We start from the raw sequence: 27,482 nt of genomic DNA, 5'->3' as shown, positions 1-27,482 counted from the left end.
CAAACCAACATAATCTGTTCCCTGAAAGTCTCAGAACTACTCCGGTATAACAGACTTCATCAGAAGATTCAGTATTGTTAGCAGAAAACACCATAGCTGATTGTCCTCTGGCCACAAGTCAACTTTTATTTGAGTCTTTAACCAGTGTTTAAGCAGCTGTCTGCCTCCGTGTAGGACCAAAGAACTTAAATATATATATATATTTTGTCATCATCCACAGTCTCAGACCGATAATATTTAACATTTTTTAACGGTTGTTATTAACTGTGAAGCTCGTGTGGCCACTGTCCTCGAAGACAGTGCAGCGAAGCACCTCCTAAGAAGCCATGATACTTTTATGGGCTCTTTTTCTGTTTCTATTTCTGCTTTTATTAATTCTTTATCCTTCTGCTGGTGCCAGAACGTCCTGCGAGGCTGCAGTGTGCTGTTGGGTCCGAGCACCTCTGGGCTTTGGCGTACTCTCGCTCAGAGTCAGAACCACATCCCAGGCGGCGGTCCGGGAGCGCTGACGGAGCTACTGGAGCAGTACGCCAAGAATCTGGCTCAGAACATGAAACTCACCTACCTCAACCCGGTGGCGCTGGTTGCTCCCAACATTGGTGAGTTTGGACTGCAGATGCAGACATGCAGACACAATACAATAATTAATCACCGATCACACCCCAAAATTAAACGAGACAGTAATGAAATCTCAATCTTTGCAAATGATATGCTTCAGTTTTCTCACAATACTGTAAATCGCTGCTGTGAAATCAGCGATAATGAGTCATTGTAAAGCATGGGGATGAACAGCACTAATGCGAGTGATGATGATGGCACAGCCAGAATGTTGGCAGCACCACAGAGAGATGGATTTCACACTCCCACTCAGACAGCAGCTAATGCTTTCAGCACATCCACAACCCCCCCCGAAGCACCGCAGCACTGGCCAACATACAACATACACAAAAAACACATACACGCTGGCGTTTAACATCACTGGACATGCAAAGCTCCTAAGAGTCAAGGTTATTAAAGTTTCATTTAGTTTCTGCCATCCCTTCACTTGTGCTTTTTGCTCTTATCCACATTTTTCTGTCACTTTCACAGTGTCAAAAAATGCTGTTAGATAATCTGCACCGCTTACAACAAGACGAGGTGTTGAAGTGTCAACAGCAGCAGCAGCTTTGGCAGGGATCAAGCCAGTGACAATGAATTTCACACTCGGTTAATGCTCTTAACTGCACACGCCGATTGAATTCCTTCAAAATACTTTACACCCAAAAACTCATCAAAGTTTCCAGCTGCTGAATTTTGCCTCAGCAGCTTCTTCTTGTGTACCTTTGGTCACACAGTCACTGTAATCTCCTCATGACGTACCTTTGTTGGCTAATATTGACTTACCACTTGAACTTCTATATGTTTGTGAATCTTTTTGTTAGTTATACCTGCGTTTGCTCTTGGATTCTTACAAAATCCAGTTATTTAACTTTGAATCGAAGCCAAGGCGACAACCACAGAGCAGCAGTGAAGGCAACACTAATGAGAAACATGACTGACGCAAATTTTTTCACTCCAGCAAACACACAAACACTTGGCTGATGCTCCAAGCTAAACGGGTAAAAATGAATAACATGGGAGAGGACGTGGACGAACTTGATGGGTTGTCAGCCTTCGGTTAATTTTGATTTTTGCTGCTTTTGTTGATGATGCTGGCAGTAAAACTCCATATTTGCAATTTCATACATTTTATTTAACAAATAAACTACTTTACATGAATATTATCGGATAAACTCTCATGCCTCTCACACCTACAGATTGAGTGCTGTTTGCTGGATCAAATGTTTTGTCGTTATTGAACGCTCCACGCTGACGTACTTCCACTCTGTGTGCGTGTTTGGGAATTTTTATATTCTCTCGCTACCTAATGATTCACTAATCCATAGGGGAAAAAATATTTTTTAATGACACAGCTAAAAATGACAATTGTTCTATGACTGAATCAAAGAGGAAAAGCTAAACTTAAATAAAACAGACAAATCAAGTAGCTGTATGAGCTGTCTCGTATTACTTTTACTGACTCAAGGTCACACGGGTCTGGCACGCAAGCTGCTTTGATGCTTAATGGCACAGAAGAAGATAAGAGTGCTGGTTGGGGCTGCACGATTATGGCTAAAATGATGATCACAGTCATTTTGTCCGGTATTGCAGTGAATAAACAGAACACTGGTTCAGCATCTTCACATCTCTACAAATCTCTGCACAGAAACAAAATGTTTCCTCCTCATTTCCTTAAATTCAGTGCAGCTCTTTGAAGAAAAAAAAAATTAAACTGTACCAAAACACAAAATTAAATCAAGTGGTCATATTCCTTTTAATCTCTTTAAACTACCATTTGCAGACAAATATGTGTTTGTACATATACACCATTCATTGTACCTGCATGATGGATGTGAATAAAACTCATATTGCCTTTATAAAATAATTAGGAAAATACCATATCGTTTGTCCAGTGTGTCGACAATGTTATTGAAGCCTTCGTTACTCTTACTGTCTTCGGCCGTGTTGGTGATTTCAGTTGGTCAGTGTGAGCTGGATGGATGCACAGGCTGCTTTTATGGATGTATGAGCTGATGTTGAATGAGTCGCGTCAGCAACCATTGCCTTGTTTTCTTTGTCCTGCATTCATCATGCTGCAGTTTGCGGTGTTTTTCCAGGGGGTTGAATGTTGATTTGAATTTGAAGTGAAATTTGAATTTCAACGTAGTGTTACTCATGGGTGCATGGAACAGCTGTGATTGGCACATACAGACACACGGTCAGGCACTAATTTAGGGGGCGCTTGATTTGCTTTTGCTTTGTATTTTAATTGGCAAAGCAGTGTTAGATGGTCATATATGTCCAAAGTTTGAGATAATGAGGTCAGCATATGTAAAAGTAACCCATCAAGCTTCTGATTCCTCTAATTGCTTGGATTTAAATTTTTTTCCTACTTTTTTTTCCTAGTCAGTTAGCTTAATGTTGGAGAATATTCTTGATATAGTTTGTATACTAAGAGAAACATCATAGGGTAGTATTATTAGGAGACAATTTATCCCATAATGATTTCAGGGTTATTTTCAGGTAATGACCCAGTGTGGGGGTTCTTTCATTATTCTTCTTCTTGATGGATGCATTTTTGTAAACTGGACAAGTTTAAGATGAGACACTTTATTTTGTACACAACAGTGACATGTTTTTTTAAGAGGTGTTGTAGAGAGCACAGTGTGTTCAGTTCTGCTCCAGTTAATCAGCCATTGCAAAAAGTAATATGCAGTGTTGGTGGGTTTTTTTTAAACATATTATTTTTGTTAAAAGTAATGCAGTATGTTACTTAATTATTTGCCAGAGCACGTAAAAAGTTACACTACTCATTACATTACTTTCTCCTACACAAAGAAAATTTTAAAACGAACCCAAAGAGACTTCAAAATAATCACCACAGTGAAATATGAGCAGTTATAAATGGAGGCTGTAAGCTGGACTGCCCATCACTGTCTTTGTTACGTGTTGATGATCAGGCTCTGGCTGCTGTACTGGGGTCAGCATGCACTCACGTTTATCACCAGTTTGGGTTCTTGGCTAGCTTTGTGTTAGCGTGCTATTTGTGCAGATGCTTGCAAAAAGCTAAAGTTTTGTAGGCAGTGTAATGCAGTTGTTTGCAAGTAAAAGTAATTTCCATATCTCTGCTGTTAATCACTTCACTGTTTTCCTCCTGCACACGAACTGAAAGGAGCTCATTTTAACGCAAGTGGACAGGATGAAAGAAATGTGTTTGTTTGAGGAGTTTTTCCTTCTGTCCATTTGTCCACAGCAATGCATTACATTACTGTGTTACTGAAAAATGTAATACAATTACAGTAACATGTTTCTTTGTGACATGCGACACCCAAAATATGGTGAAATAGGGACCAGTGACATTGGTTTGCTGTGATTGTGACACTTTGTCTTATAAAGGTTACTACAATGAGCATAGCTTAAAATCAGGATATGGACTATCTTTCCACTTTTTAACATACTTTTAAAATCAGAAAGCGAATGCATCACTGCTGCTATCTAAAGTGTAAGATACATGTTTTTTTTAACCAGTCATATTATGCTAATGTAACAACATAATTACCCTAATTACCCAACATCTGTGGGAATTTCATCCAAAAAATGTTTATATGTGTCTGTTGCTGCATGTTTATTAATCAGTTATGAACCTGGACCGCATGGAGAACCACACCCATGTGCGGAGGCGTTTCCCACGCTACCACACCACCCTGTTTCGTGGTCAGGCTTTGTGGGATCCCTATACTCATGTGATACTGCCCCCTGCTGCCCTGGTGCCACAACGGCAGCGGCTGCATAACTGGAAGGAGAAGGAGAGGACGGAAAAAGAACGTAAGAACAGACACACACACTGAATAAAAACCTTCAGAGTGTTTCGGGCTGAACCCAAGAAACATATTCTGACTCAAACTTTTCAGTTTCAGCCTCAGATCCTCAAAACACCGCTTCGGCGCCTGTCAGTATCTCGGCCAATCAGACAGGAGAATACACTGCAGCAAAACATATAGCTGCGTTGCCTGAGCCGCCCATAACCATCGTGATCCTGCTCATTTACCGAAGTCTGGGTGCTGCCCTTCCTCCCAAGTACCACACAGACAGACGAGGAGTGAGGTGGGAATCTGAAACACACAGAACACTAAAGAAAATCTCATTACTGCAACTCCAAAAACTTCTCGTGATTTATGCCCGTATGTCTTTGATTTGATGCTAATCAGTCTGCAAAAATTGCTTTTAAATAACGTGAGCATCACATCATTAAATAGGGATCATTATCTTTCAATTCTAGCATCAACATGCTGGGATTTTACATATATATGTGTATAAAAAAGATCCAATGACGATAATTTGTGCTATTGATCATTTAGTCTCCAAAAGTGGGAAAAAAAGGTTGAAAAAGATCCATCACTGAAGCCCAAACCCACATCTTCAGGTTGCTTGTTTGTATGCGCAACCATGAAAGACACATATGAAACACGCAACACTGTATCAGATCTTTGCAAGTAGGACATGTTTGGCATCTTTGCTCAATGAATGATTAAAAGAAGTTGTGGCTAATTGAATTCATAGTCATATGAGGAACACTGGTAGGTCAGCAGAGTATCTGCATCAGGACTAATTCCAGCGATCTTTTCTCTGTTTTAATCATCCTGCCTTTACTTTGTTTTCTCTCTTCTTCCCTTCTGCTGTCCCCCACTTCTCCTCTGGGCCTAATTACCGAGTAACAAGCTGTCCACTTCTCAGTTGGTGTCAATAATCAGTCATTTGTGTCTTATCTGGTTTACAAAACACACTCTTCTTTTTTTCGGTTTGTCTCTTTTTTTGGTTACTGTGTCTCTGCCTTTTTTAGCATCCTAACCAGGATATCAAACTCTGCTTTCTGTCTGATCTGGAGGATGTGTTGTAACTTCTGTACTGTCTCTCCTTCAGGCTTCCCAGACATCCAGTAATGAACTCCCCTGTGGTCACTATCTCTGTCTACAACAACCAGACATTTGTGGGCGGACATTTAGAGCAACCCATCTTACTGGAGTTCAAGCTGCTAGAGACGGCCAATCGCAGCAAGCCTCTGTGTGTACAATGGAACCACAGCAGCCCGTGAGTACATAACATGCGATGTTTCGCACTGTATTGATACTGTCGATACTGAAGTCCAGGGTATTGCAGTATGTCACTGCGTGATTAAAAGATACACTACTGTGTAGAGTTTGGAAATATCAAACTGTCATTTTTGAAATTTGCTAAATGCAAATATCTTAAACTTCAAATTTGAAGTTAATATGATGACTTTGGGTTTTGTCTTGTTGGCTTTAAAATATAAAATATATCTTTATTCAGATTTTTCTGCAGACCTCTCACAGAAGGAAAAGTACTGATGTAGTTTTAACAATAAGAATGTGAAGTGTCCACTGTTGTAAGTCAGGATGCACAAGAACAAGAACTAGAAATGGTCTGTCGAACACAGAGGGCTGAATCCAAAGACACCCAGAAAATAAGTAAATAAGTAAAAACTTGTGCAGCAGGCTGGTCCATTGTGACAAAATTTCATTGCAGGAACTCAAAATGATATTCAGTAGTTTGTTTGACCCCCATGTGCTTTGATGTGGGGGGCTGACAATGTTGGGGCATTTTGTAGCTCTGGCAGTTCTCATTCTATTCATTCTATACGTCCTTGCACAAAGGAGCAGATACCGGTCCTGCTGATAGTAACTAGTAACTATAGTAACTCCTGGAATCTCCTCCATGTTCTTGAGACTATGCTGGAAACACAGCAAACTTTCAATGGCAATCACACGTATTGATGAGCCATCCTAGCTGGACTACTTGTGCAACCTCTGTAGGCTCAAGGTATCGCCTCATCCTACCACTAGTGACACTGACTCAAGTCAAATGCAAAAAAAAAACAAAAATTAAGAAAGAGTCAGAAAATATACCAATATCCTAGAAGTTTAATTAGCCTGATCATATACACTGATTAAAAAGTCTTTAATTTTTTTTAGCAGCACATATAATGAAGCCAATGTAGCCTACTATCTTTACCACAGTAAAAACTACCATACTAAACCATTATAAAAGTAGACTGGAGTGCCTGATCTGCTTTTAAAATACAAGACCACTTTAGCCAAAGGATTATTTTAAATGGTCACTGAACACCTTCTGACGTACACATATTTGACAGAGAAGTCTAATTAGCAACTCAATGCGTTTAGGTATTTAGACGTGGTCAAGATGACCTGCTGAAGTTTAAACTGAGCATTAGACTAGTGAAGAAAGATGATTTAAGTGATTTTGAACCTGGTGTGGTCTTTGGTGCCACATGTCCTGGTCTGAATAATTCAAACTGCTACCTACACAACAGGATGAACTAGGATTTTAATAGAAGATGGTCCAAAAAGGAGAAATATTGAGTTAGCAGCAGTTCTTTGGGTGAAAATGCCTTGAGGTCAGAGGAAAATGGCCAGACTGCTTTGAGCTGACTGGAAGGCAAAGGTAACTGAAATATCCACTCACTGAAAGAAAGGTACACAAAAGAGCATGTCTGAATGCACAGTATGTCCAACCTTGAAGCAGATTTATTTAACCTTTATTTATACAGGTAATCCCATTGAGACTCAATGTCTCATTTAGAAGAGAGGCCAGTTTCAGACAAACAATAAATGGTGGCCTGCGGCAGCAGATGACCACACCCAGTGGGTGCCACTCCTGTCAGCTAAGAACAGGATATTGAAAGGATAGACCCATCTTATAGCCTTGGATCAATGTTTCAGGCTGCTGCTGCTGCTGGTGTAATGGTGTGGGATATAGTCTTTGCACATTTTGGCCCCTTAGTACCAGCTGAGGATCATTTAAACAGCACAACTTTCTTTCAGTAGTGTTGCTCACCACATCCATCCCTTTATGACAACAGTGTATCCATCTTCTGATGGCTGCATCCAGCGGGATCAAATGGCTTTTGGATGCGGTGTAACAGGAGATGTGCAGCTGACAAATCTGCAGCAGCTATGTCAATATGTATGGAAATATTTTTATGTCATATAAAATGCGTGAGCAAAAACTAATCAGAGCAAATAATTTAATTTCACAAGAGCAATTAAATTCCTCGCGTGTAATCTCTGAGAAATGTTTCCAGCACCTTGTTGAATCTGTGCCACAAAGAATTACAGCAGTTCTGAAAACAAAACAGGGGTCCGACCTGGCACTAACAAGGTGTACCTAATAAAGTGTCCACCGAGTGTTGTTTTGAGAGCATGTGACTTCTATCAATTATGAAAAACTGACACATGGACAGCAGCAGGACATCTTTCTTGAAATGTTGCTTATTATTCCTCGTTCCGTCTCTGTCCCTGCAGGTACGAGATGGGAGGTTGCTGGACGGTGAGAGACTGTATGGTGGTGTACAGAAACACGTCTCATGTGCGCTGTCAGTGCCAGAGACTGGGCACCTTTGGCGTGCTGATGGACAGTTCGCAAAGAGAGGTTAGTGATCAGTCAGTCAAGAGCTACTTACTTTTAATCAAGATAAATCAAGATAAGTCTTCATCCTCTCTCGTTCCCTGACCCTTTCTGTAGTAATCAAGCATTTCCCTTAAGTGAACCTTTTACTTCACCATGTCTGCCACTTTGCCCCAACACATTTTTTTTTCATTTAACAGTGTCAGCTGGTAATTGCCCAGTTTGAAGAAGGGGGGGGAAAAGGGGAAAAATGTCTACAAATCCTGACTGACATTCAGAAGGCTGAAGAAAGGCCTTGTTACAGTTGTAGAAGATTTTCACAGCTTAATGTAAAACCCCTTACCCACCGCTCCCAAGCATACTAAGTTGAAGATGTGTCAGATCTCGAGAAAGGGAGCGTGTGGAATCAGAAACATCATTGTCTTGACGATTTCCATTTCTCCAAACTGGAAACAGTTATATAAGATTAAGTAATTCATCATCATTAGTCTGGTGGTATGGTGGGGTATCTTATTCTCACTCACTTGAGATGCTGCAGGGAAGCCCAGTTTGCCCAAATGAAATTCTGGTGGTGTCTGCTATGTTTGCCGGCAGCAGAGGCTTCCAGAGGAGGCAAATGCACGTGCTGAATTGATTTTATAATCTAGTTTCTCCTGACAGATAAGCTTGGTCTGCTAGCTAGCTTGGTTTGTCGTCTGATTCCTCTGTTTTTTTTCCTGACTGCTTCAAGAAAAATCTATTTTTTAGATGTTTTTAATAAAGGGATTTAATCTTGTACTTACCTTTCATTAGATTTCTTTCTATAGATCGCATACTTGGTTGTCATATAAATATTGTCAGTTCACACTGACGGCAGACAGGAGAGTTCAGATAGAGATGTTGCATTTCAATGCAGTTGTAACGATTCATCTTCTTGGATTGAAGTTTCTTTTTTCAACAAGTTTTCTCCCTCCTCTTCTTTTCACCCCCCTCCTTTGCATCTCTCTGTGAGTAGCAGTTGGAGGGCGACCTGGAGACGCTGGCCCTGGTCACATACTCTTCTTTGTGCGTCTCCATGCTGGCGCTGCTCCTCACTGTCCTGGTGCTCTCCTGTCTCCGGGGCCTCAAGTCTAACACCAGGAGCATCCATTCAAACACAGCAGCAGCCATGTTTTTATCAGAGCTGGTGTTTTTGCTTGGGGTCAATCAGACTGAACAACAGGTATGTACTGGCGGGGGTGGGCTTTCTGCATCCATCTTTTTTCTGTTGCCTATAGCTTTAGTTCCTTTTTTCACACCACTGCACAGTCAGTCACCACTTTATCCAGTGTACAGTCATGGTAAAAATAGAGTCCAACTTCTGTCATATCTAGATAGATAACCTGTGATGAACAGAAAAGTTATTATTTATTTAACAATAATGGAGCCACGTTGCAAAAGCACTGTTAGAAGACATCATTTTCTGTCCTACTTTGTCAATCTTTCACGTTGTTGTGGAGGAGTTTACTACTCTTTAGAGCAGCGGTCCCCAACCCCCGGGCCTCGGACCGGTACCGGTCCGTGAGTCGTTTGGTACCGGGCCACGAGCGTTGAGGCTCAGGTGTGAAATGTATGGTTTTCAGGGTTTTTAATCGGTTTTCAGCGTTATTTTGTTATCGTTTTTATCTTTAACTCAGTTTTCCTGGGTCTTTTCACCTGTGTTATGAATAAATCTTCTTTTTTTCGGTACCGGTACTAGTTTTATTTTGTTGTATTTATCCGCAACACCTTAAAGGCCGGTCCGTGAAAATATTGTCGGGCATAAACCGGTCCGTGGCCCAAAAAAGGTTGGGGACCGCTGCTTTAGAGCATTGCTTCAGGTCGTTGAGGTTTGCAGGCATTTGTGTATGTATAGCTCTCCTAAAGTGGCACCACATTTCAGTCAAGGTGAAGTCTGGCCTTTGACTCAGACATTGCAATACTTGGATTCTTTTCTTTTTCAGGCGTTCTGCTGTAGTGCTTGGGATCATTGTCTTGTTTGGGACAGGCTTTAGCTGTTGGACAGATGGCCTCAGATCTGACTCTAGAATACTTTGGTATACAGAGGTCAACTCAATGAGTGCAAGGTGCCCGGGTCCTGTGACCGCAAAACAAGCCCAGATACTCACCTCTCCACCACTGTGCTTGACAGTTGGTATGGAGTGCTTCTTCAAACATGGTGCTGTATACTATAGGCCAACGTCTCCACTTTGGTCTTGTTTATTCAAAGGGCGTTGCAAAGTCTTGTGGTTTGTTCAGCTTTTCAAACCTGAGCTATGCTGCCATGTTATTTTTAGAGAGTAGAGAATTTCTTCTGGCAAGCCTTCCAAACATGTCATACTTGTTCATGATGCTTGTAGAGTCTGAGATGTAGCTCTTGTTTTTTTGGGGTTTTTTTTGCGATTTCTCTGAGCATGCCCACTCCTGGGAAGATTGGCAACTATCTTGATTTTTTTTTTTTACCAATCACTAAATAACAAAGGCTCATACTTTCTTTGTTTTTCCTCCAGTGTGTTACGGAAGCAGCCTTCCGTTGTGAGCATCCTCTTCACATAGGTCCATATCTTTGATAAAGACCGTGCTCACACTTCAGGGCATAAGTATTTTTTCTAAAAGTAGACTTGTTTGTATGTTTGTTTTGCCCATGAAGTATCGCACTGCATTGCAATAGTTCTTTTTGCATTGGACAGACAGAGATTCAACATCCATCTATTCTTACTGTATTTATTTTTTCCCAATTGATTGGAAATGGCCTTCTAACCCTTGCCAGACTGATGGGCAGCTAGAATCATTTCTCTAAAATCAATGCTGATGTCTTTGGCATTCAGGTGTTAGCACACAGTTGGATGCTCCAGACCAGACAAACTTCTGGTTTTATAGAGGTGCCTACACCTGCTGATGATCTATTAACCAAGTAATCAAGGAGCTGATTATTTCTACTGCATCTCAATGCATAAAACCTTAAACCTTAAAATCTTAAAGAGGTTGTACTTTGTTTTTGCCATGGCTGTGGTGTATGTCTAATTTTTAGCGACATTTAGATTTACAAGTTCATTCATCTTCAAATAGTATCTGGCAGTGGCCATGTTTTTCCTTAAACTGTTGCCAAAAACAATATCATAAGATGTTCACTCTTTGCAGTTTTGATGTCGACGGCTCTTCTTGGCTCCTAGTATTTTGTTTTTCTTCCTCTTTCTTATCCTCTACTTGGGTGCTTCCTGTCGCTCTTTGCTCTGTGCTTCTCTACATCACACTGTCCTCTTTCCTTTACATTAAGTCCTCTATCTTTTTTCTCGTCCTCTGCCAATTTTTTTTGACCACTATATCTCTCAGTTTTATTGCATCACACGTTTCTATATAAAGTGTGTTTAAAGAGCAGCGAGTCTTGTCGAGAGGGTACTCCAAATATGTGCTCACTCAGCATGAAATCCAATTAATTAATCTTTATCCCAGTACTGCTCTTACAGTGCGACTGGTTACTTCTAGCTGAACAATATGTTCTCTAATTCATGTACTCCATGCTTGGGAGAGCATTTCAGCGCTTGCAGCGGTTGTGTGTTAGTTTTTATGCGCCTGTGCATATTTAGTCTTTCCATGCTTATGTGTGTGGCTCATAATGTTTGCTTTTTGTGTGTGTGTGGGAGTGTGAGATTCATCAGCTGGCTGTATTACTGCCAAGGCGGCTGCTTTTTCTGTGTCATCTTTGGCTCTTCTTTGGAAATTCTATTGAGCGTCTTTTAACCTCTGGGACTTAAATGTCTGCTCTCCTTAATTTTCAGAGTTCTGAGTTGTATTCATTATAAATTTCATAAGCAAATGGGCCAGTTCATCCATTATCATCTATGATAATATGACAGTCATATTTTATATTAACTTCTTTGAGACAAACTTATTTTAATACATAAATGTTTGTCAACCTACAATACTCACATGGCCTTTTTGGGGGGTACTTGTCTGTGTTGAGTGCAGATTGCAGTCACATTTCAGAAAATCTGAGCTTGTAGAAGCTCACATGTGCTCAAAAGATGGTTGCTCATTAAACTGAGGGTTCAGTGAACTTGAACAACTTTGCCAGAGGACATCAAAGCAAATCTGATGTCATTCTTTGCAGTTTAAAGCAAATAGACTGCCTAAGCTTTTTGAAACTGTAATCTAAAAGACTATGCAACAGCTCTGCTCTCCTCTGTTAAAAGTACAGAGCATCAGTGGTGGACCTGCCAGTTCTGGTATTTTATGGCAAATACCAGTTGGGCTCCATGGCGCTAGGCAGTAAGAACTGATCCCATCAGAGGGCAGTGGGCCCTCCGGCCACCACAATTAAGTCTGTTTCTGAGAGGTCATTCTGTAGAGCTCTGGCAGTGCTTATCCTGTTCCTCTTTACACAGAGGAGCAGATACTGGGGCTGCTGATGGGTTAAGGAAATTCAGTGGCCCTGTCCAGAGTTACCGCTAGCCTTTATGATCTCAAGACTGCGCTGGGAGACAAAGCAAACCTTCTGGCATTTATACTTATTGATCCATCCGCTTCCATCCTGGAGGAAAACTGACACTATCAGTCATGGATTGGCCTCCTCAAAGCTCGGACCTCAACATTATTAAAGCAGTGTGGGATCATTTTGACAGAGAATGCAATAAAAGGCAGCCAACATCCAAAGAAGAGCTTTGAATGTCTTCCATAAAGCCTGGAAAACTATTCCTGGAGACTACGTAAAGAAATTACAAGATGCCTAAGAATAAAGGTGATCAGACCAAATATTGACTTAAAAGCTTGTTAAAACTATACAAAATCTTTATTTGCCTCATGTACTATGTTTCGATTTATATTTGCACAGTAAATCACTGCATCTGCATCTACATTTGCACATTACTGCACCTTGTCTTGTCTTTGTGTATGTTAAGAACGCATTTGGCTACAAGGTCACGTACTGACACGCCTGTCAGGTTCCCACAGACATCTTATTTAGTTGTGCATTTTCAAGCTGTTTCCTGAGGCTGGTTTAGATTTTAAACAAACACCACTGCAGTTCTCTTAGACGAAGTTGACTTGCTTTTTCAAAGTGCTGTAATTCAGTGCCACTTGAGTTTGAATGGCATCGTCCTCATCTGGTCAAACAAATCAATTCAGACTAAAAGGCTGCAGAGTTCAAATAAACCACTTCAGCCATTCTTGAATGCAGCCTGAAGGTAATTTCACAGAAAGCCAAAATGTTAATGCTCTGCATTATTCATGGGGCAGCCAAGTATCGCTGCCAAACCAACCAGCAGCATCTAACTAAAGATGGCTTTGAAGTTTATCTCCTGCCTTTACTGGGATTCATTCCTGATGATATGCAATCTAGACGAATGACCTCAGAAATGAGTCCTGTGGCAGACCACGTCATCCTTTTATTTATACAGTGTCCCAGTTATTGTCAGAAAAGCAAAGTTTTCTATGTGAAAATGAGGCATAGATTAACCATCACCTGACACACCAGATGGTTTGTTTAACAGAACCATCTGAAAAGTCGTCCTTGGAAACTGTTTGGAAAAGGGTAGGCACGCACTTGGCAGGTATTTGGATTTGCCATCTGTCTATCACTGTCGATCATTGGCAGCCAATCAAAAGATTTGTTTTTGAACAAATAATCAATTCCCTCTGTTGTCACCATCAGCTTTCATAAAACACATCCAGACATACCAGTAGATCCTCACAGGACGCTTACTGTGACTGTGGATTGGAAGTAAGGTCATAGCTTGAACCCAAGCATAGCTGTCTCACACCTCGATTTATATCTCTCCGTTATTGCTCAAAAATGCAAGGTGTATTTATTTCGGTCGAGCTAATTATTCCCCTTAAACAACAAATTTGCATTATTTTTGTTTTCTTGACGCTTTTATTGTCGTAAATACATCATGTTTAAAAATAGCTGTTAAACTTCTACAATCACAATTAATATAAAGGCGACATTACCTGTTTGGGCATTATTTACCTTCCTTTGCAGATGGTGCACATTTTCGTAATCGTAATCATAATTAAAAGACTCTCTTGGGTGTTATCGGTAAAATTCAACTCTTATAACATCCATTTACATTCTTTATTTTTTATGCTTTTCCTGGACGAATTGTAACATGCTGCCATTATCGCTGTTCGTTAGATGCATTAGTAATTTAATCATGAACGGCTGTTATTTCATTGCTGACACCTGCTTTGCTGTAATAAAGACTCGTTGGTTGGTTGCCAAGACATCTGTATTTCAGCTGTCGCACAATCCTTGAAAGGATTATGTTTTTTTGTCTTTTCACTGCTAACGCATCTTTCCTGCCTTTCCCCCTTAGCCTACCCCTTTCATTCCTCTCTCTCTCTTGCCTCTTAATCGTTTTTTGTCACTTTCTTTCTGCTACCTATAATTTCCTGCTCCTCCCCTTTCCCTTTTTTTAATCACTCTTTTTAAAAAAAACCCCTCTCCCCTCAGTTCCTGTGTACGGTCGTCGCCATCCTGTTGCATTACTTCTTCATGTCCACGTTCGCCTGGATGTTCGTGGAAGGTCTTCATATCTACCGAATGCAAACAGAGCAACGCAACATCAACTATGGAGCCATGAGATTCTATTACGCCATTGGCTGGGGCGTTCCCGCCATTATCACAGGTAACACAGTCATGTAGACATGCAGGCACGCAGCTCTCGATATGGCCTAGGAACATGTTTGTGCAGCCATGTAAAAGCAGACAGTCACAACACTGTTCTTGCCACAGCTGCACAATAATGATTTTCTTATATGAGCACAGGCACACACACACATACATGCATAGTGAGTCTGGCTGTGTAGATAAGGTGTCCTATTGACATTTGGATTAAACAGGTTTCAGTGGTATTTTATAACAGAGACAGTAAAGCAGAGATACTAATGCAAGCAATTTCTGCCATGACACAGTTTAAGAAAGTCATATCTTCCTACTTTCTTCTCTATCCCCTTCACACACACGCACAAACACACACACACAAACACACACGCCCAGATTGGTAGTTTGCATCCAGGCTCATAACATACTGTCAGCTTCCCTTTATCTGTTGCTGTTTGTGTCACTGTCTGTCTCTCAAACCTACACACACACACACACACACACACACACACAAGAATGGATGTGTCTCCCACCATCATAAACACACTTTAGCACATGTCTCTTCCCTCGGGCTGTGAGGTGTGTTTATCTGTCTTTGTTCAAGGCTTCTTCTGTCTTTTCTTTTGCAATTTATTTCAAATATTCTTAATAGCCACGCCTGTCAAAACATCGACAGTTTCGTCCAAACAAGGATACATGACTGATGAAGATATCACAGTTCAAGTCACAAATTTCCTACTAACCACATCTGGTGCTTATATGGAGCACTGGTGCCTCAGATTCTACACTGAATCTGTGCTGTAAGTGCGCACACGAAAGAAACTTCAGATGAAACCGTTTTGGTGTATCCCCGCTCAACGTAAAGAAAAAGACCGTTCGCTTACAGCCTGATCTTCTCCTGACTCTGACAGTCAGTGAATTTTTGTTTGTGAACTTGATTCACATGATTCAACCAGAAGCTGAAAATCAGGGGGTGAAACATTTCTGTTCTGATTTGGAATAATGTGTCATATAGGTTATACGAAGTTAAATTAAAAAGAGAAATGATGGTTTGTGTCTTTGCCGTTTAATCGTAGCAGCTTAGTGCTCAAAGTTCAGCAGAATTTAACATTTAAAATCTAAAGATCCAAAGATGTAATCAAATATTTAGAGAGTGCTTTCAGGAGCTAATTTTCTCTAAGCCCTTGATTTATAAATCTAAAAATATTCATTTAATAAAAGCTAAAAACATACCTAACATTCATAGAAGTGTTGTGGTGTTCCAATAATGCCCTGCAGTCACTGCCTATACTGTTTCCCTATCTTTGAGGCTGCTGTCTCTCTGTGAGTGACAGCAGAGGACATCACAGAGCTGATCTGTCTAATCTCACCGCACATCTGTTTGCTTTAGGCCTGGCAGTAGGTTTGGACCCAGAGGGTTATGGAAACCCAGACTTCTGTTGGATATCCATCTATGACAAACTAATCTGGAGCTTCGCTGGTCCCATCGGCATCGTCATACTGGTAAACATCTCTCTGTTTGTCTGACACATGGCAGTGAACTCTACATGCACACAGACTTAAATGATATGAATGAAATCTCAACCTGCACTTTCTCAAGCAAACATAGGTTTAAACCTAATTAACATTCACAAGTGGCAGCCCTCCAAATGGATTTTAGAAAGGCGACCCACTTGAGCCCAATCATTTCATTCAGGCCTTTCGAAACTTCACTTCAAGATATTTGATGCAGTGCTTTAAAGTGAATGATTACAGCGTATTACAGTCAGTAATCAGTAGCACACCTGTGAATCCACTTTTTCTTTTTTTTTTTCTTTTTTATACTGTCAGAGACTTGAATGGCTTTGCTTTTATTAAACGTATCTTTTCCCTCCTATGTGACTAATTTATCCACATTGATTTTGTCCTAGTCGTTGCTAATGGCCTTAGTGGATTAGCTGAAATGCATTTAAATGTTTTGTGTATTGATCTTTCACTTTTCAGTTGAATGGGGGCATTTTCACCATTGTAGCCAAGATGTCGTGTAACCCATCTCAGAAGGAGACCAAGAAACTTCCTGTCATGTAAGTGTCTGCCTTGACACTGTTCTCACTTTAAAAAAGTGACCTTGAAGCCTACCTTCCAAAGTACAATCCTTTTCTTGTGTTTTGTGCTGTTTCAGGCTTCAAAGGGTCCTATATAAAATTCCTGAGTTTCTCTAAAGTAGTCTTTCAGATTTGAGCTGTATGATAAGAATCGCTCTGTAGTTCCTCCAGTGCTTCTACTGTCGTCCATTAGTGTGGTTTCTCTTTGCTGTCTCTATATTTCTCTGTTACCCTAATCATGATGACATATAGTGAAAACGTCATTATTGTGTTATAAATAAAGGTTTAGTGTGATATAATGCTGCAGTCGACTGGCGTATGCATCAGGGTGTATCACAGATTCATTCTGACAAATCCAATTCTAATCTTTTTTCTCCTCCACTGCCCTCTTTGCTTCTGTCTGCCTCTCTGCAGCGCCACTATCCGCAATGCCTTCTTGCTGTTGCTGGTGGCCACCTCCACCTGGCTGTGTGGTCTGATGGCTGTAAATAACAGCATACTGGCTTTCTACTACATATTTGATGTCCTCTGCCTAGTACAGGTACGAACAAAGCATGATCAGATACACAACAAAGTGCGATCTCTACCTGTAGCTTTTGAATCTTGTTTGTTAGTCTGTGTGTTTTTGTTTTTGTGATTTTTATTTTATATCTCTTTATCATCTTTCCCAGGGTCTGTCAGTGATGCTAGTCTTCACCGTGTTCAACTCAGAAGTTCAGGAGGCATGGAGAGTCGCCTGTTTGGGTAAAAAGAGTCCTGGAGAAGATCCCCCAAGACCACCGCAGAGCACAGTAAGTCCAACATACATAAATATCCAGTTTGCGAGCATATCTATACTGCTACCGCTAAAGCTAAACACCTTTTTTCATTCGTTTCTTGAATTAGCCTGACTGTTGAATCATTAATATACTGCATTAGCAGAATGCATGCACAAAAGTATAGCAAAATGAAGATGAAAACTAATTTTTAAAAGAACTATGGTATCCAAAAGATTATTATCATTATTATTGCACAGTGATGACAAGCTAAGTGAATCTAAGATCATAATGCGAAGGCATAAATGTCCTAGCTGCGTGATCCTTAAAGCCGTTTACTAAGTTTTCTCCTGCTGCTGTGCCCATTACTAGACAGCACAATAGCCCTCCTGCCCTGAATTTCTCCTTCCCTCTATCCTTCCATCAATCTTTCCTGTCGTGTCTCTGTCCTCTCCAGCTGCCCTCGGGGTTCCTAGCTGACCCACATAAAACATTATACCAGCTAGTGGATCCCTGCCTGCTCTTTAGCCCGCTTTCGCAAAAGCACTGTGCAGTGCCGATTTAATGATGCTTTTATGCGTGTGTATGAAATGCTATCCTACTTTCACATCTTTCCTTACTTCCCATGTCGCGTGTGTGTGTGTATGTGTGTGTGTGTGTGCTTGTGTGTGTATGAATTCTCAGCCGTCAGCATCAGAATCTTTACTATCGCTTCTGTGTGTTTGAACTTTGTATATATATACATGTTCCATATTTCCTTTGAATCTCTGTCAGTGCAGTGAACCCCATACAGTTTGTTGCCAGTTTGTGTGCGTGAGATGTTGGTGTGTATGTGTGGGGAAGTTTACGTGTGTGCGCGTATGAGATGTGTTGTTTCCACCCTTTTAAACCCCATTTCCTCCAAAGCTCTTCCTCTCTATTACTGAGTCATATGGGCAAAATTCAAGACTATTATTATGTGCACTATGCTGTTTTTAGCACTGATGGATTATATGTATGGATGACCCCCTATTAGCGTCCTTTTGTGATTTATCAGCAGATAACAGAAGTCTTGTCACATCTCAGAGTCTTATGTTCCACATGCCTAGCCTCCTGGACACAGGTTGAAAGCTGGGAGCTATTTTCTAAAGCTTCTTGCGTGTGTTTTTGTGTGCTCAGGCACAGAACCCCTATCACAACGCTTCACTGTTGGAGCAGAGCGGGCTGCACCGCATCACACTGGGAACCTCCACCATCTCCTCCGTCAGCTCTGCCAGGTATCTGAACGCATGCACGCATGAATGGACACGTGTCACAGTTTTTACCAATATATTAAGGTAGATGTGCACATCGTGGTGGTTTAATGCCATAAAATATAACAACAATAAATTGATGCTTGAAAAACAAGGATAGTCTATCATTCAGATGGGATTCTGGCGGGTTTGTTGGGTCTGTGGTTTTTGGATAAAGTCGCCTTAGGGAGGAAATTCCTTCCCTGCATAAAACCCTGTTTTTCATTTTGTGGGTCAGTGGGGTAAAGATGAGGAAGATTAGACTGAACAATGTACTGTACTGCATGTAGAGCAACACTAATGTACCCTGAGAGTGGCTGTTAATGTCTTCATGGCTCAGTGATTGTCTGTCTTCATGCCATGTCTTGGCCTGTATGAAGCGTGCACACTAGTATTTGTGTTTGAAAGGACTCTCGCTTTTTTTCAAATATGTATCTGTCTGTTTCTGTGTGCTTCTATTGTTTGTGTGTGTTCGCCTAACTTCTCTTCTACTCCCCTGTTAGAGAAAACCTTTTGGCTCGTCAGACTCTGGAGCAAAACATCGTCCACACTGGTGCAACCGACCTGGATGTAGCCATGTTCCACAGAGACGGGGGTGAATATGCATAATGAGCAGACATGAATCTCTGAAAAACAAAGACTTTATCTCTGCCCATATTTAACTAAGGATCAAGAACATTTACTCAAGAATACCAACACATCAGCCCTATCCTTTTCCTCACTTTCTCACTCCCGCTTTATCGTCCCTTCTCCCTTTCTTTATCCAGGTGAAGATTCCGACTCAGACTCTGATCTCTCTATGGAGGAAGAGCGCAGTCTCTCCATTCCTTCTTCGGAAAGCGAGGACAACGTCCGTCTCCGTGGCCGCATCCAGCGGCGATTCAAGCGCTCCAATCACGGCGAGCGCCTGCTCACAGAGCCCGCCAACAACGGCACCAAAGGTAGATTTTCCGTGTTATCGAGTTTATATTAATGCTATTTTTGACATTTTTATTGTTTAAAGTCAGTAATGGAGAAGTGTCTCATTAGGAGTGCTTCATCACCGAAAGCCTAAGAGTTATGGGTCCCATCAAAATGTTCTGCAATGTCTGGATGTCTTTTGTTGGCACAAAACATTTAATTTGTTCACTTTTTTTTAAAGACTACTTTTAAATGTTCATCCTTGGTATGTTTGAAAGGTAATTAAAGTTTACAAAGAGCTTCTTTGCAGAGTAGTCAGGTTGAGTTCATAGCAATTACAAGAACACAGAGTCAGTATGCAGACTCAAGGCAACAGCAGATTACTATAACTTCAATAGAAACTTTTAAAACTGCTGCTGCAGCATAATTCAATTATCTGCAATATCACTGTCCTTTTATAGTGTGTATTATGTGTCCAAACAACACATATTAAACATATGGATTCTGCCGGTCTGTGAAATAGGATTTAAATCATTTGTATATTGTATATTTGTATATTGTGCGCTATGTGTAAGCAAGAATAGCATCCACCTCCAGGAAGAGGAAATGTCAATGCAGGCATACATTAATCAATACACTCCTTCTTGTGATACACAATGACAAGTTTATCATGCATAATATATGAGTTTATGCACGTCATAGTGTGTGATATAAATGTCACGCGAGTACAGTTTCCGTGAAATGTTTCACACTGAGAAAATGCCAAATATCTGCAAATCTATAAATCCATTTAACCAATCAATTCTTAGCTTCTTAAGCCGCTGGGGTCACACGAACTCTGTTCAGAGTCTAACCAGACCACAGCCATCGTTCAATAGAGGAAGGCAAGATCCAGATGGCTGTTACAGTCCGATCAATACATCAGTGCAGTCAAACTGGAGGGCCTGAAACATTTGGGCTTTTTACTGAAAGGTCACAGTCTGAATGTGTCCAGTTCTCTGTGACAAAGCATTAACCCCTGCATCTCCGCAGTGTTCGAGGACTGCACCGGGAATGTGTTCAGGACAACAATATGAATAGATTTTCTTTTTTTTTTTTATAACCCGGTGCCGATGATCTTTTGTTTTATTCACAGTCACAGCAGGCTTGCTGATTTTAAAAGCCTGAAAAAGATGAAAGCATTTGATGTATCAATGATGCTTGCTCTCATGCATGTTACAGCTGGAGGGAATAATCATTATTTCATTTCTTTGTAGTTCTGACGATGGATTATTTAGGAAGTTAATCATTTAAGCAAAATGTAAAATATTCTTTGGTTAATAACTTAAAAATGAAATACATAAAGTTTTCACCTTTAGTTTAGAAAAGATTCATTTAAAAAGTAATTTTGAAATAAATTGATAAAACTTTACTTGCAGCCTAAATTCTTCATCCACACAACTTTTCACAATTATTAAATCCTTACCACTGATAATATCCTTTACAAAATGTGGGTCCAAATAACACAGATTGGTTTAAAGGGCTGTCACTCTGTCTCGTTCTCCTTAAATCAGCTTCTGCTGTGCATGCTAAAAACTCGAGTTCATGGGTCGTTTGCAGCGGCCTGAAAAATGTCCTTTTTGACACTTTTAATTAGCTCTGGCTTCTGATTTGATAATGAACATATGCTATTTTGTATGCTGACAACTGCTATTAGTTGCAGACATCTGTTTTTGTGTTCTTGGGGACGTGCATGAGGCAATAAAATGAAATTAAAAAGATGAGAATATGATCCATTAGAATATAGCTCTTTATGACTGTTTTGTATAGGCTATAATAAAAATAACAACTATTTTAGTGACGACTGCATTAATAGTGATTCAGACTACTTCCCAATAAGGTCTCCTTTGTTTTGTTACTGCTCACTACTTAATGATCAGACATAGATTTCGGTTAGATTTCCCTCATGAGGTGTCACTGATGTTAAGTTTGCCAGTAACCACAGAGAGTTTATTCTTTTCGTGTACGACAGAGCTGGACGGCAACGACCTTTTATCCTATTGGCCAGCTTTGGAAGAGTGCGAGGCGCGCACTCTGCAGAAGTGGGGCTCAGAGCGCCCCCTAGGGGCAGATTACAGCAAGGACGCAGCAAATAACAACCAGCTAGACGCAGCGCTCACTAGTGGAGACGAGAACGGCCTCACCCAGCCACACAGGCACCGCAAAGGTGAGAGACACACGTGAACAACTAGACACAATCGGAAGGGTGCACATACACTTTGGATTGTGCCTTATTTTACTTTTATATGTAAATTAAAGCTTTAGATACAGACTCATGCAAGGTACAAACAGCAAAATGGAAAACAGTGATGACTATTCTGAAACAATGAAACTTGTTCCCTCCGGGTACTCCGGCTTCCTCCCACCGTCCAAAGACATGCAGTTTGTGGGGATAGGTTAATTGATTAGTCTAAATTGCCCATAGGTGTGAATGTGAGTGTGAATGGTTGTCTGTCTCTGTGTGTTAGCCCTGCTACAGACTGTCGACCTGTCCAGGGTGTACCCCTATGACAGCTAGGATAGGCTCCAGCACCCCCCGCGACCCTGAAAAGGATAAGCGGAAGCGAATGGATGGATGGAACTTTAATGTGACGTTAACAGACTCTTGCTACTTTTATTTTTTCTTTTTTGTCATCATTATAAATATCTACTTGGTAAAGGTCATTGATTGTCAGACAGACTGTGCCTCTGCATATCAGTGCCTGGTCTGAGTATCCTAAATCTGTGATCTTCTTCATCCTGTTATCTAATGAGTGTCTCCAGATATCCTGTCTGAGTAATGCAGAATGGAACATTTTGCCAAGAGGGAGATGGAGGTGGTGTCAGCTGCATGAGCTGAACCAGCAAAGCATAATTTAAACCAAAGTTCAATAACAGAGAATTTATCTGCTGTTTGAGCAGTTTGTCTCATATATGGGTTGATTATCTCAGTTCATCTTCGGGGTGACCCAGAGACCCGTCACTCACTCAAATATTTATTTTATTTTGGACCGTACTTTAGCTTTTTTGTTCCTGTAGTGCTGTAAATGTACAACCTGATAGTTTTCTTGTTGTCATTTAGACTTTGATAACCACATGTGTATTACATACAGATGTTTTGTATCCTAACATAACATAGTCATTGTTGCATTCCTGTCAACTCAAAGCAGTTTGGCCAGTCTCCTCTGTCTGCTGACATCGACAGGGCATTCTCTGTAAACCATAGTGATGGTTGTGTGGGGAAAATCCTAATAGATCAGCAGTTTCTGAAATACTTAGAACAACGAACGCCATGAACAACCATGTTCAGAGTCACTTTCCTCATTCTGATTCTCAGTTTGAACTTTAGCAGGTCGGTTTGACCATGTCTACATGCCTGAATGCACGGGAGTTCTTGCCATTTGATTGGTTCGTTAGCGATTTGTGTTGACAAGCTGCCGAACAGGTGTACCTAACAAAGTGTCTATTGAGTGTATGAAATATAATATGCATACTCAGCATATAGTGCACACATAAAGTATATAACTGGCATGTGCACATGTAGAAATAAAGGCCCAATCAGATGCAAGTAAGAAAAAGAAAAGGTTGTAGCCTGAAAGCATGAGTGACATTTCAGGGAATGAAAATAGCCATATACCCAGTCATATACCGACAAATGAACACCCGCGTAGGCATGCAAAAGTGGTTTAATGTGAGTAGTCCTGCTTTTTGGTAAATAAGATAGTTGTGTGACTCATTTTCTGCCTCTTTCTAAATGGCTTCTCTTCATCATTTGATTTCTTCCGCTTTTCTTCGCCTTCTTCTCTCATCGTTAGACTTTTACAATGTAAATGCCTGTCCTTACATTGTAAGGCAGTTGGATTCTCTCAAAAGTCTTAAGCTTCATGTAATCACAGTCACTAGAAAATACATTTTTACTAGGCTTACTATGTTGTTGCCAAACCACAGTCGAATTGAAACAGTCCAGCGTCCCACGATGGATTAGCAGCCAATAAGGTCACAGCTACGACATGTTTTAGGTGTCACGACAGACTGACAGTTGATCTAATCATCAACCCAGTATTTTTTGAAAATGAGCGCTCGTGAGCACCTGTTATGTGCAGATTTACTTAAGAAGACGAGGCTAAGACAGCTTGTATTTCTCTGAAAGCTCTCTTTGTATCCTCAGGTTTCCTGATTTGATTATTTTAAGCCAGTTATTGTGATAGATGGATGATTCATCCAGTAACCTAATGGAATCTAATCTCTTCTTCAGGTTTCTCCTTCTTCTCCATTTCTACCACTAACGCCTTCCTCTTTTTTTCTTGTGGTTTCATTTTCTTTGTCCCAGGAATCCTCAAGAACCGTCTTGGCTGTCCTCCTGCACTCCAGGGTCTTTCCAGTATGGGCCGGGTCCCCAGTGAGCTCAACTGGTACCGAACCTCTACTCTTGGCCACCGAGGTGTTCCTGCTGCCTCCTACGGTCGTATGTACTCTGCCACAGCTGGTGCCACTGGAGGCTCCGGCTCTCTCTCCCAGCCAGCTTCCCGCTACTCCTCTAGGGAGCACCTGGACTCGCTTGCACGGAGGCAGCTGTCCAGGGATCCACTCGGGAGACAGACGGTCGGAGGATCAAGAGACCGGTTGGACTGCCGGGGCTCCAGGGACAACCTGGATCTCTTACCCAGGAGGAGAGAGCTGGGGCTGGGGCAGGGGTCAATGTTAGGGACCCTGGATCACCAGCGAGTCTCATTATCCAGGGAGAACTTGACAGGATCCAGGGACAGACTGGACAACCACCATGCTACTGGCTTCCACGGATCGAGGGAGGATGTGAGTGGAAACGGAGGGGCTGTCGGTGCCGGGATTGAGGGATACCTCGGCGGATCAAGGTTGCAGCTGAGCTCGCTGACTCGGCGACAGGCCTCATCCCGGGAGCACCTCGAAGAAGCTCTCGTAAGCAGTAGATCAAGGGAGCAACTTGACACCAATGGAATGGGAGCCCAGGCCCAGCCGTGTCGGGAGTGGCTCCGCACTCTGCCACCCCGCCAGCCTTCACACCCTGACCAGCCGCCCTCCTCTTCTCCTCCTCCCCCGATATCTGAGGAGCCTCAGCAGGAGCACCTACCTCCTTCAGCTCACGCCAGAGGACGACTAGACTCAGCTTCATGTAGGTTTCCTGGTCAGGTCGCCCCCCAGGTCGCAGGTTCAAATCCAAACCCCTTGGGTCGACAACCGTCCAGTGAACACCTGGATATTCTTTCCTCCATTTTAGCATCCTTCAATTCCTCTGTCCTCACTCCTCCCCCTGCTGCCCCAAACACTGGTCCAAACGGCTCCGTCCACGGACCCTCCCCATCCCCGTCCCAGTCTGCCACCTCCCATAGCATATCTGAAGTCTCCCCTGACTCGGAGTAAGTCCTTCTGAGTGGAAAATCCACCCTCAACCCACCCTCCTCCTGTCCTTTTCTCACATGCATCTTCTTCTCTTCCTCTTTTCTCCAGCATCTGTCATCTTGGACTTTTGACTTGTGCTGTTCTAGTTTGTTTATCTCAGCCTTCCCCAACCCTTTCAGCAGGCTTCCTGCATTCCAGCTTCTTTATCATCTCTTCCCATGTGTCTCAGTCTATTTTCTTCTGTTTTCCATCTCCCTCTTCTCTCCCTCTCTTTTTCTTTGTCCTTTTGCCTGCAAAGCTCATTTCCATTTTACTTCTGTAGTTTCACTGTGAACTTGAATTTACAATTAGTGAAGTGCTGTACAGACATAGTGATGACTCATTTTTCTTTCCTTCACCTTAGAGCCAACAGAAGTGAGGGACAGTCTTGATGACAACCTCCGCATCCCTTAATGCATTTCTACAGTGCTGGGGTCACATTGGACATATTCAAAGGTCGCGGATGGACCTGAAGCACCGGGACAACCTGGAACATTCGAGGACAGGGAAACAAAACCGAGACAGAGGAAACGCAGAGACACAAAGACGGACAAAACATCCAATGATAACACAGATTCAAGAGAAAGTCAGTGGGTGGCGTGTACTGTGTAAAGAGTTTTCGAGTGTCACCGCCTACGGCGAACGACGATGTTTCTGTGGACGATGAGTCAACCACCTCTACTACCTACAAACTCTTAAAGGCAAAAACACAAACTCCTCAGATTTCAAACAAACGAGATCCGTCAAAATGAGAAAAAAAAAAAGAAACTGTAAATAACATTTTTATACATTTTGTATCTTTTTCATTGGAGATGAAGAAGAAATCTCTTGTGATGTTTCTTTTTTTTTTTTTTTTTAAATGACTGTGCTCATGTGAGGTTGTGAGTGAGGTTGGTGTGAGTGCAGTCTTGGTCGTTGCTGAGGGGGGGGATCCCCCTCCCCACAAAAAGAAAAAAAAACTCCCCAAATTTCTCCCTAAAAAAGGTTTTCCCTAGAAACATTTCCTCACACGCATCAACTTTATGTATAGCGACAGGGGTCTGGCAATAGAATCGAATGAGATTATCGAAACCGCGAGATGTGGTTGGAGGGAAAATATCGAAGCAGGAGGAGGAAGTGATTGTAAATAGAAGGAGGAGTTATTTTAAGAGATTTGATGGAGCGAGATGATTGTGCAGAGAAAAAGACTGAAGGTTTAAAGTTGGCGGCTCAGCAGTTAAAAAGCTCAGTCACAAGTGTCAATGCATCAGCTCTGTGCTGTATATGAATGTGACCTTGTCATCTATCTGTGTATCTTCATGCCTGGTGCTATCTGAACCAGACCATATCAGACGGCTGATATTACAAGACCATATCTGTAGCGTTCTGGAGACCTGGTGGGTGAAGGTTGATATCTCTGTCTGCCTCTCTGGATGAGGATGTATCGCGTAACAACCATTTAAATCCCCTCAAAGTTTTGTGCACTTTGATGCCTGCCTCGAGGGACGACACAGGAGCAGCCGAACCTCAAGACCATTCGTAAAAGCTTCTCCGCAAAACTAAACCAAAGGGACTTAAAATCTGTATGAAACCCTGATATTCTTCTGTTTCCTCTGATGGAAATGACTTGTGCAGGGCGCGTTGTAGCTCGGTTTTGTTAAATCATGATCTTTTTCAGTAAGAAGTCTCAAATTAAAAGCTGTTTCTCTTCATGAGGCCGTGATCAGCGCTACTACATAACCCGCATAACTGTTTGCCATTTTATTTTACCCGCGTAGTACATAAGCAAGCGGATTTTCATGTGGGAAGGGAGCGGATAAGAGTCATCGTAACACACTCAGATATTTGTGTGAAGACATGAAAGCAGCACTGTGGTATGTTCACAGCATGGTGCCAACCTGAATATTTAAATTGCTCCTTTATATTTGAGAAATTCAACAGAAAAGAAGCTCATGCTTCAGAAACAATCGAACACGAGCCCACAAAAAAAACCACGAAAACTGATTTTTATTTATTCAGATTCTCATTTAGATGGTTTCACAAAAAACGAGTTATCTTTCAAGATCCGTCAAAGCTTCTGCGGCAGATTGCAGAGAGGAGAGGAGATGTCAGCTGTGTCAGCGCTAAAAGCCTCTAAGTGGTTTCGAGATGCAGGTCTTTCCATCAGCAGCTGCACCTTTCTCACAGCTGTCGGAGGAAGCCCAGAGTTCAGCCTTTAAGGTAACAACACATGGGCGTTTTCAGGAGTGGAGACGGGGACAGGGAGGCTTTTTTCTATAGAAAACTACAGCGGGTTGTAAAAACTGAAGGAAAATGGGAGTTCTGTGTTGCCAACATGTGTTGTCTGTGTCTTTGAGCAGAAAACAGCCAAAAGCCAATGCAAAAAGTAATAAATGAAAAAATAAGGCTAAGATATTGCATAACGGGAAAGATTTTTTTT

General features: G+C 41.6%; 1 protein-coding gene across 2 annotated transcripts in view; it reads left to right on the top strand.

Moving 5' to 3' along the window:
- Positions 1-27,482, top strand: part of celsr3 (cadherin, EGF LAG seven-pass G-type receptor 3) — a 112,856-nt gene extending 85,374 nt beyond the window's left edge. For both annotated transcript variants that reach the window (XM_040047298.1, XM_040047297.1), the window contains 17 exons: positions 401-599; positions 4,216-4,404; positions 4,491-4,683; positions 5,500-5,667; positions 7,920-8,046; positions 9,017-9,223; positions 14,471-14,645; positions 16,011-16,123; positions 16,604-16,683; positions 17,119-17,245; positions 17,376-17,495; positions 18,618-18,715; positions 19,234-19,325; positions 19,498-19,671; positions 21,642-21,836; positions 23,979-25,041; positions 25,428-27,482. In XM_040047298.1, the coding sequence (XP_039903232.1) occupies positions 401-599; positions 4,216-4,404; positions 4,491-4,683; positions 5,500-5,667; positions 7,920-8,046; positions 9,017-9,223; positions 14,471-14,645; positions 16,011-16,123; positions 16,604-16,683; positions 17,119-17,245; positions 17,376-17,495; positions 18,618-18,715; positions 19,234-19,325; positions 19,498-19,671; positions 21,642-21,836; positions 23,979-25,041; positions 25,428-25,455 (3,348 nt within the window). In that variant the 3' untranslated portion in view covers positions 25,456-27,482. The remainder of the gene's footprint in view (positions 1-400; positions 600-4,215; positions 4,405-4,490; positions 4,684-5,499; positions 5,668-7,919; positions 8,047-9,016; positions 9,224-14,470; positions 14,646-16,010; positions 16,124-16,603; positions 16,684-17,118; positions 17,246-17,375; positions 17,496-18,617; positions 18,716-19,233; positions 19,326-19,497; positions 19,672-21,641; positions 21,837-23,978; positions 25,042-25,427) is intronic.

This window comes from Simochromis diagramma, unplaced genomic scaffold, assembly GCF_900408965.1.
Source record: "Simochromis diagramma unplaced genomic scaffold, fSimDia1.1 OVJJ01000387.1, whole genome shotgun sequence".
NCBI classification, from domain to species: domain Eukaryota; kingdom Metazoa; phylum Chordata; class Actinopteri; order Cichliformes; family Cichlidae; genus Simochromis; species Simochromis diagramma.
This window is presented reverse-complemented; position numbering and strand designations above follow the sequence as displayed.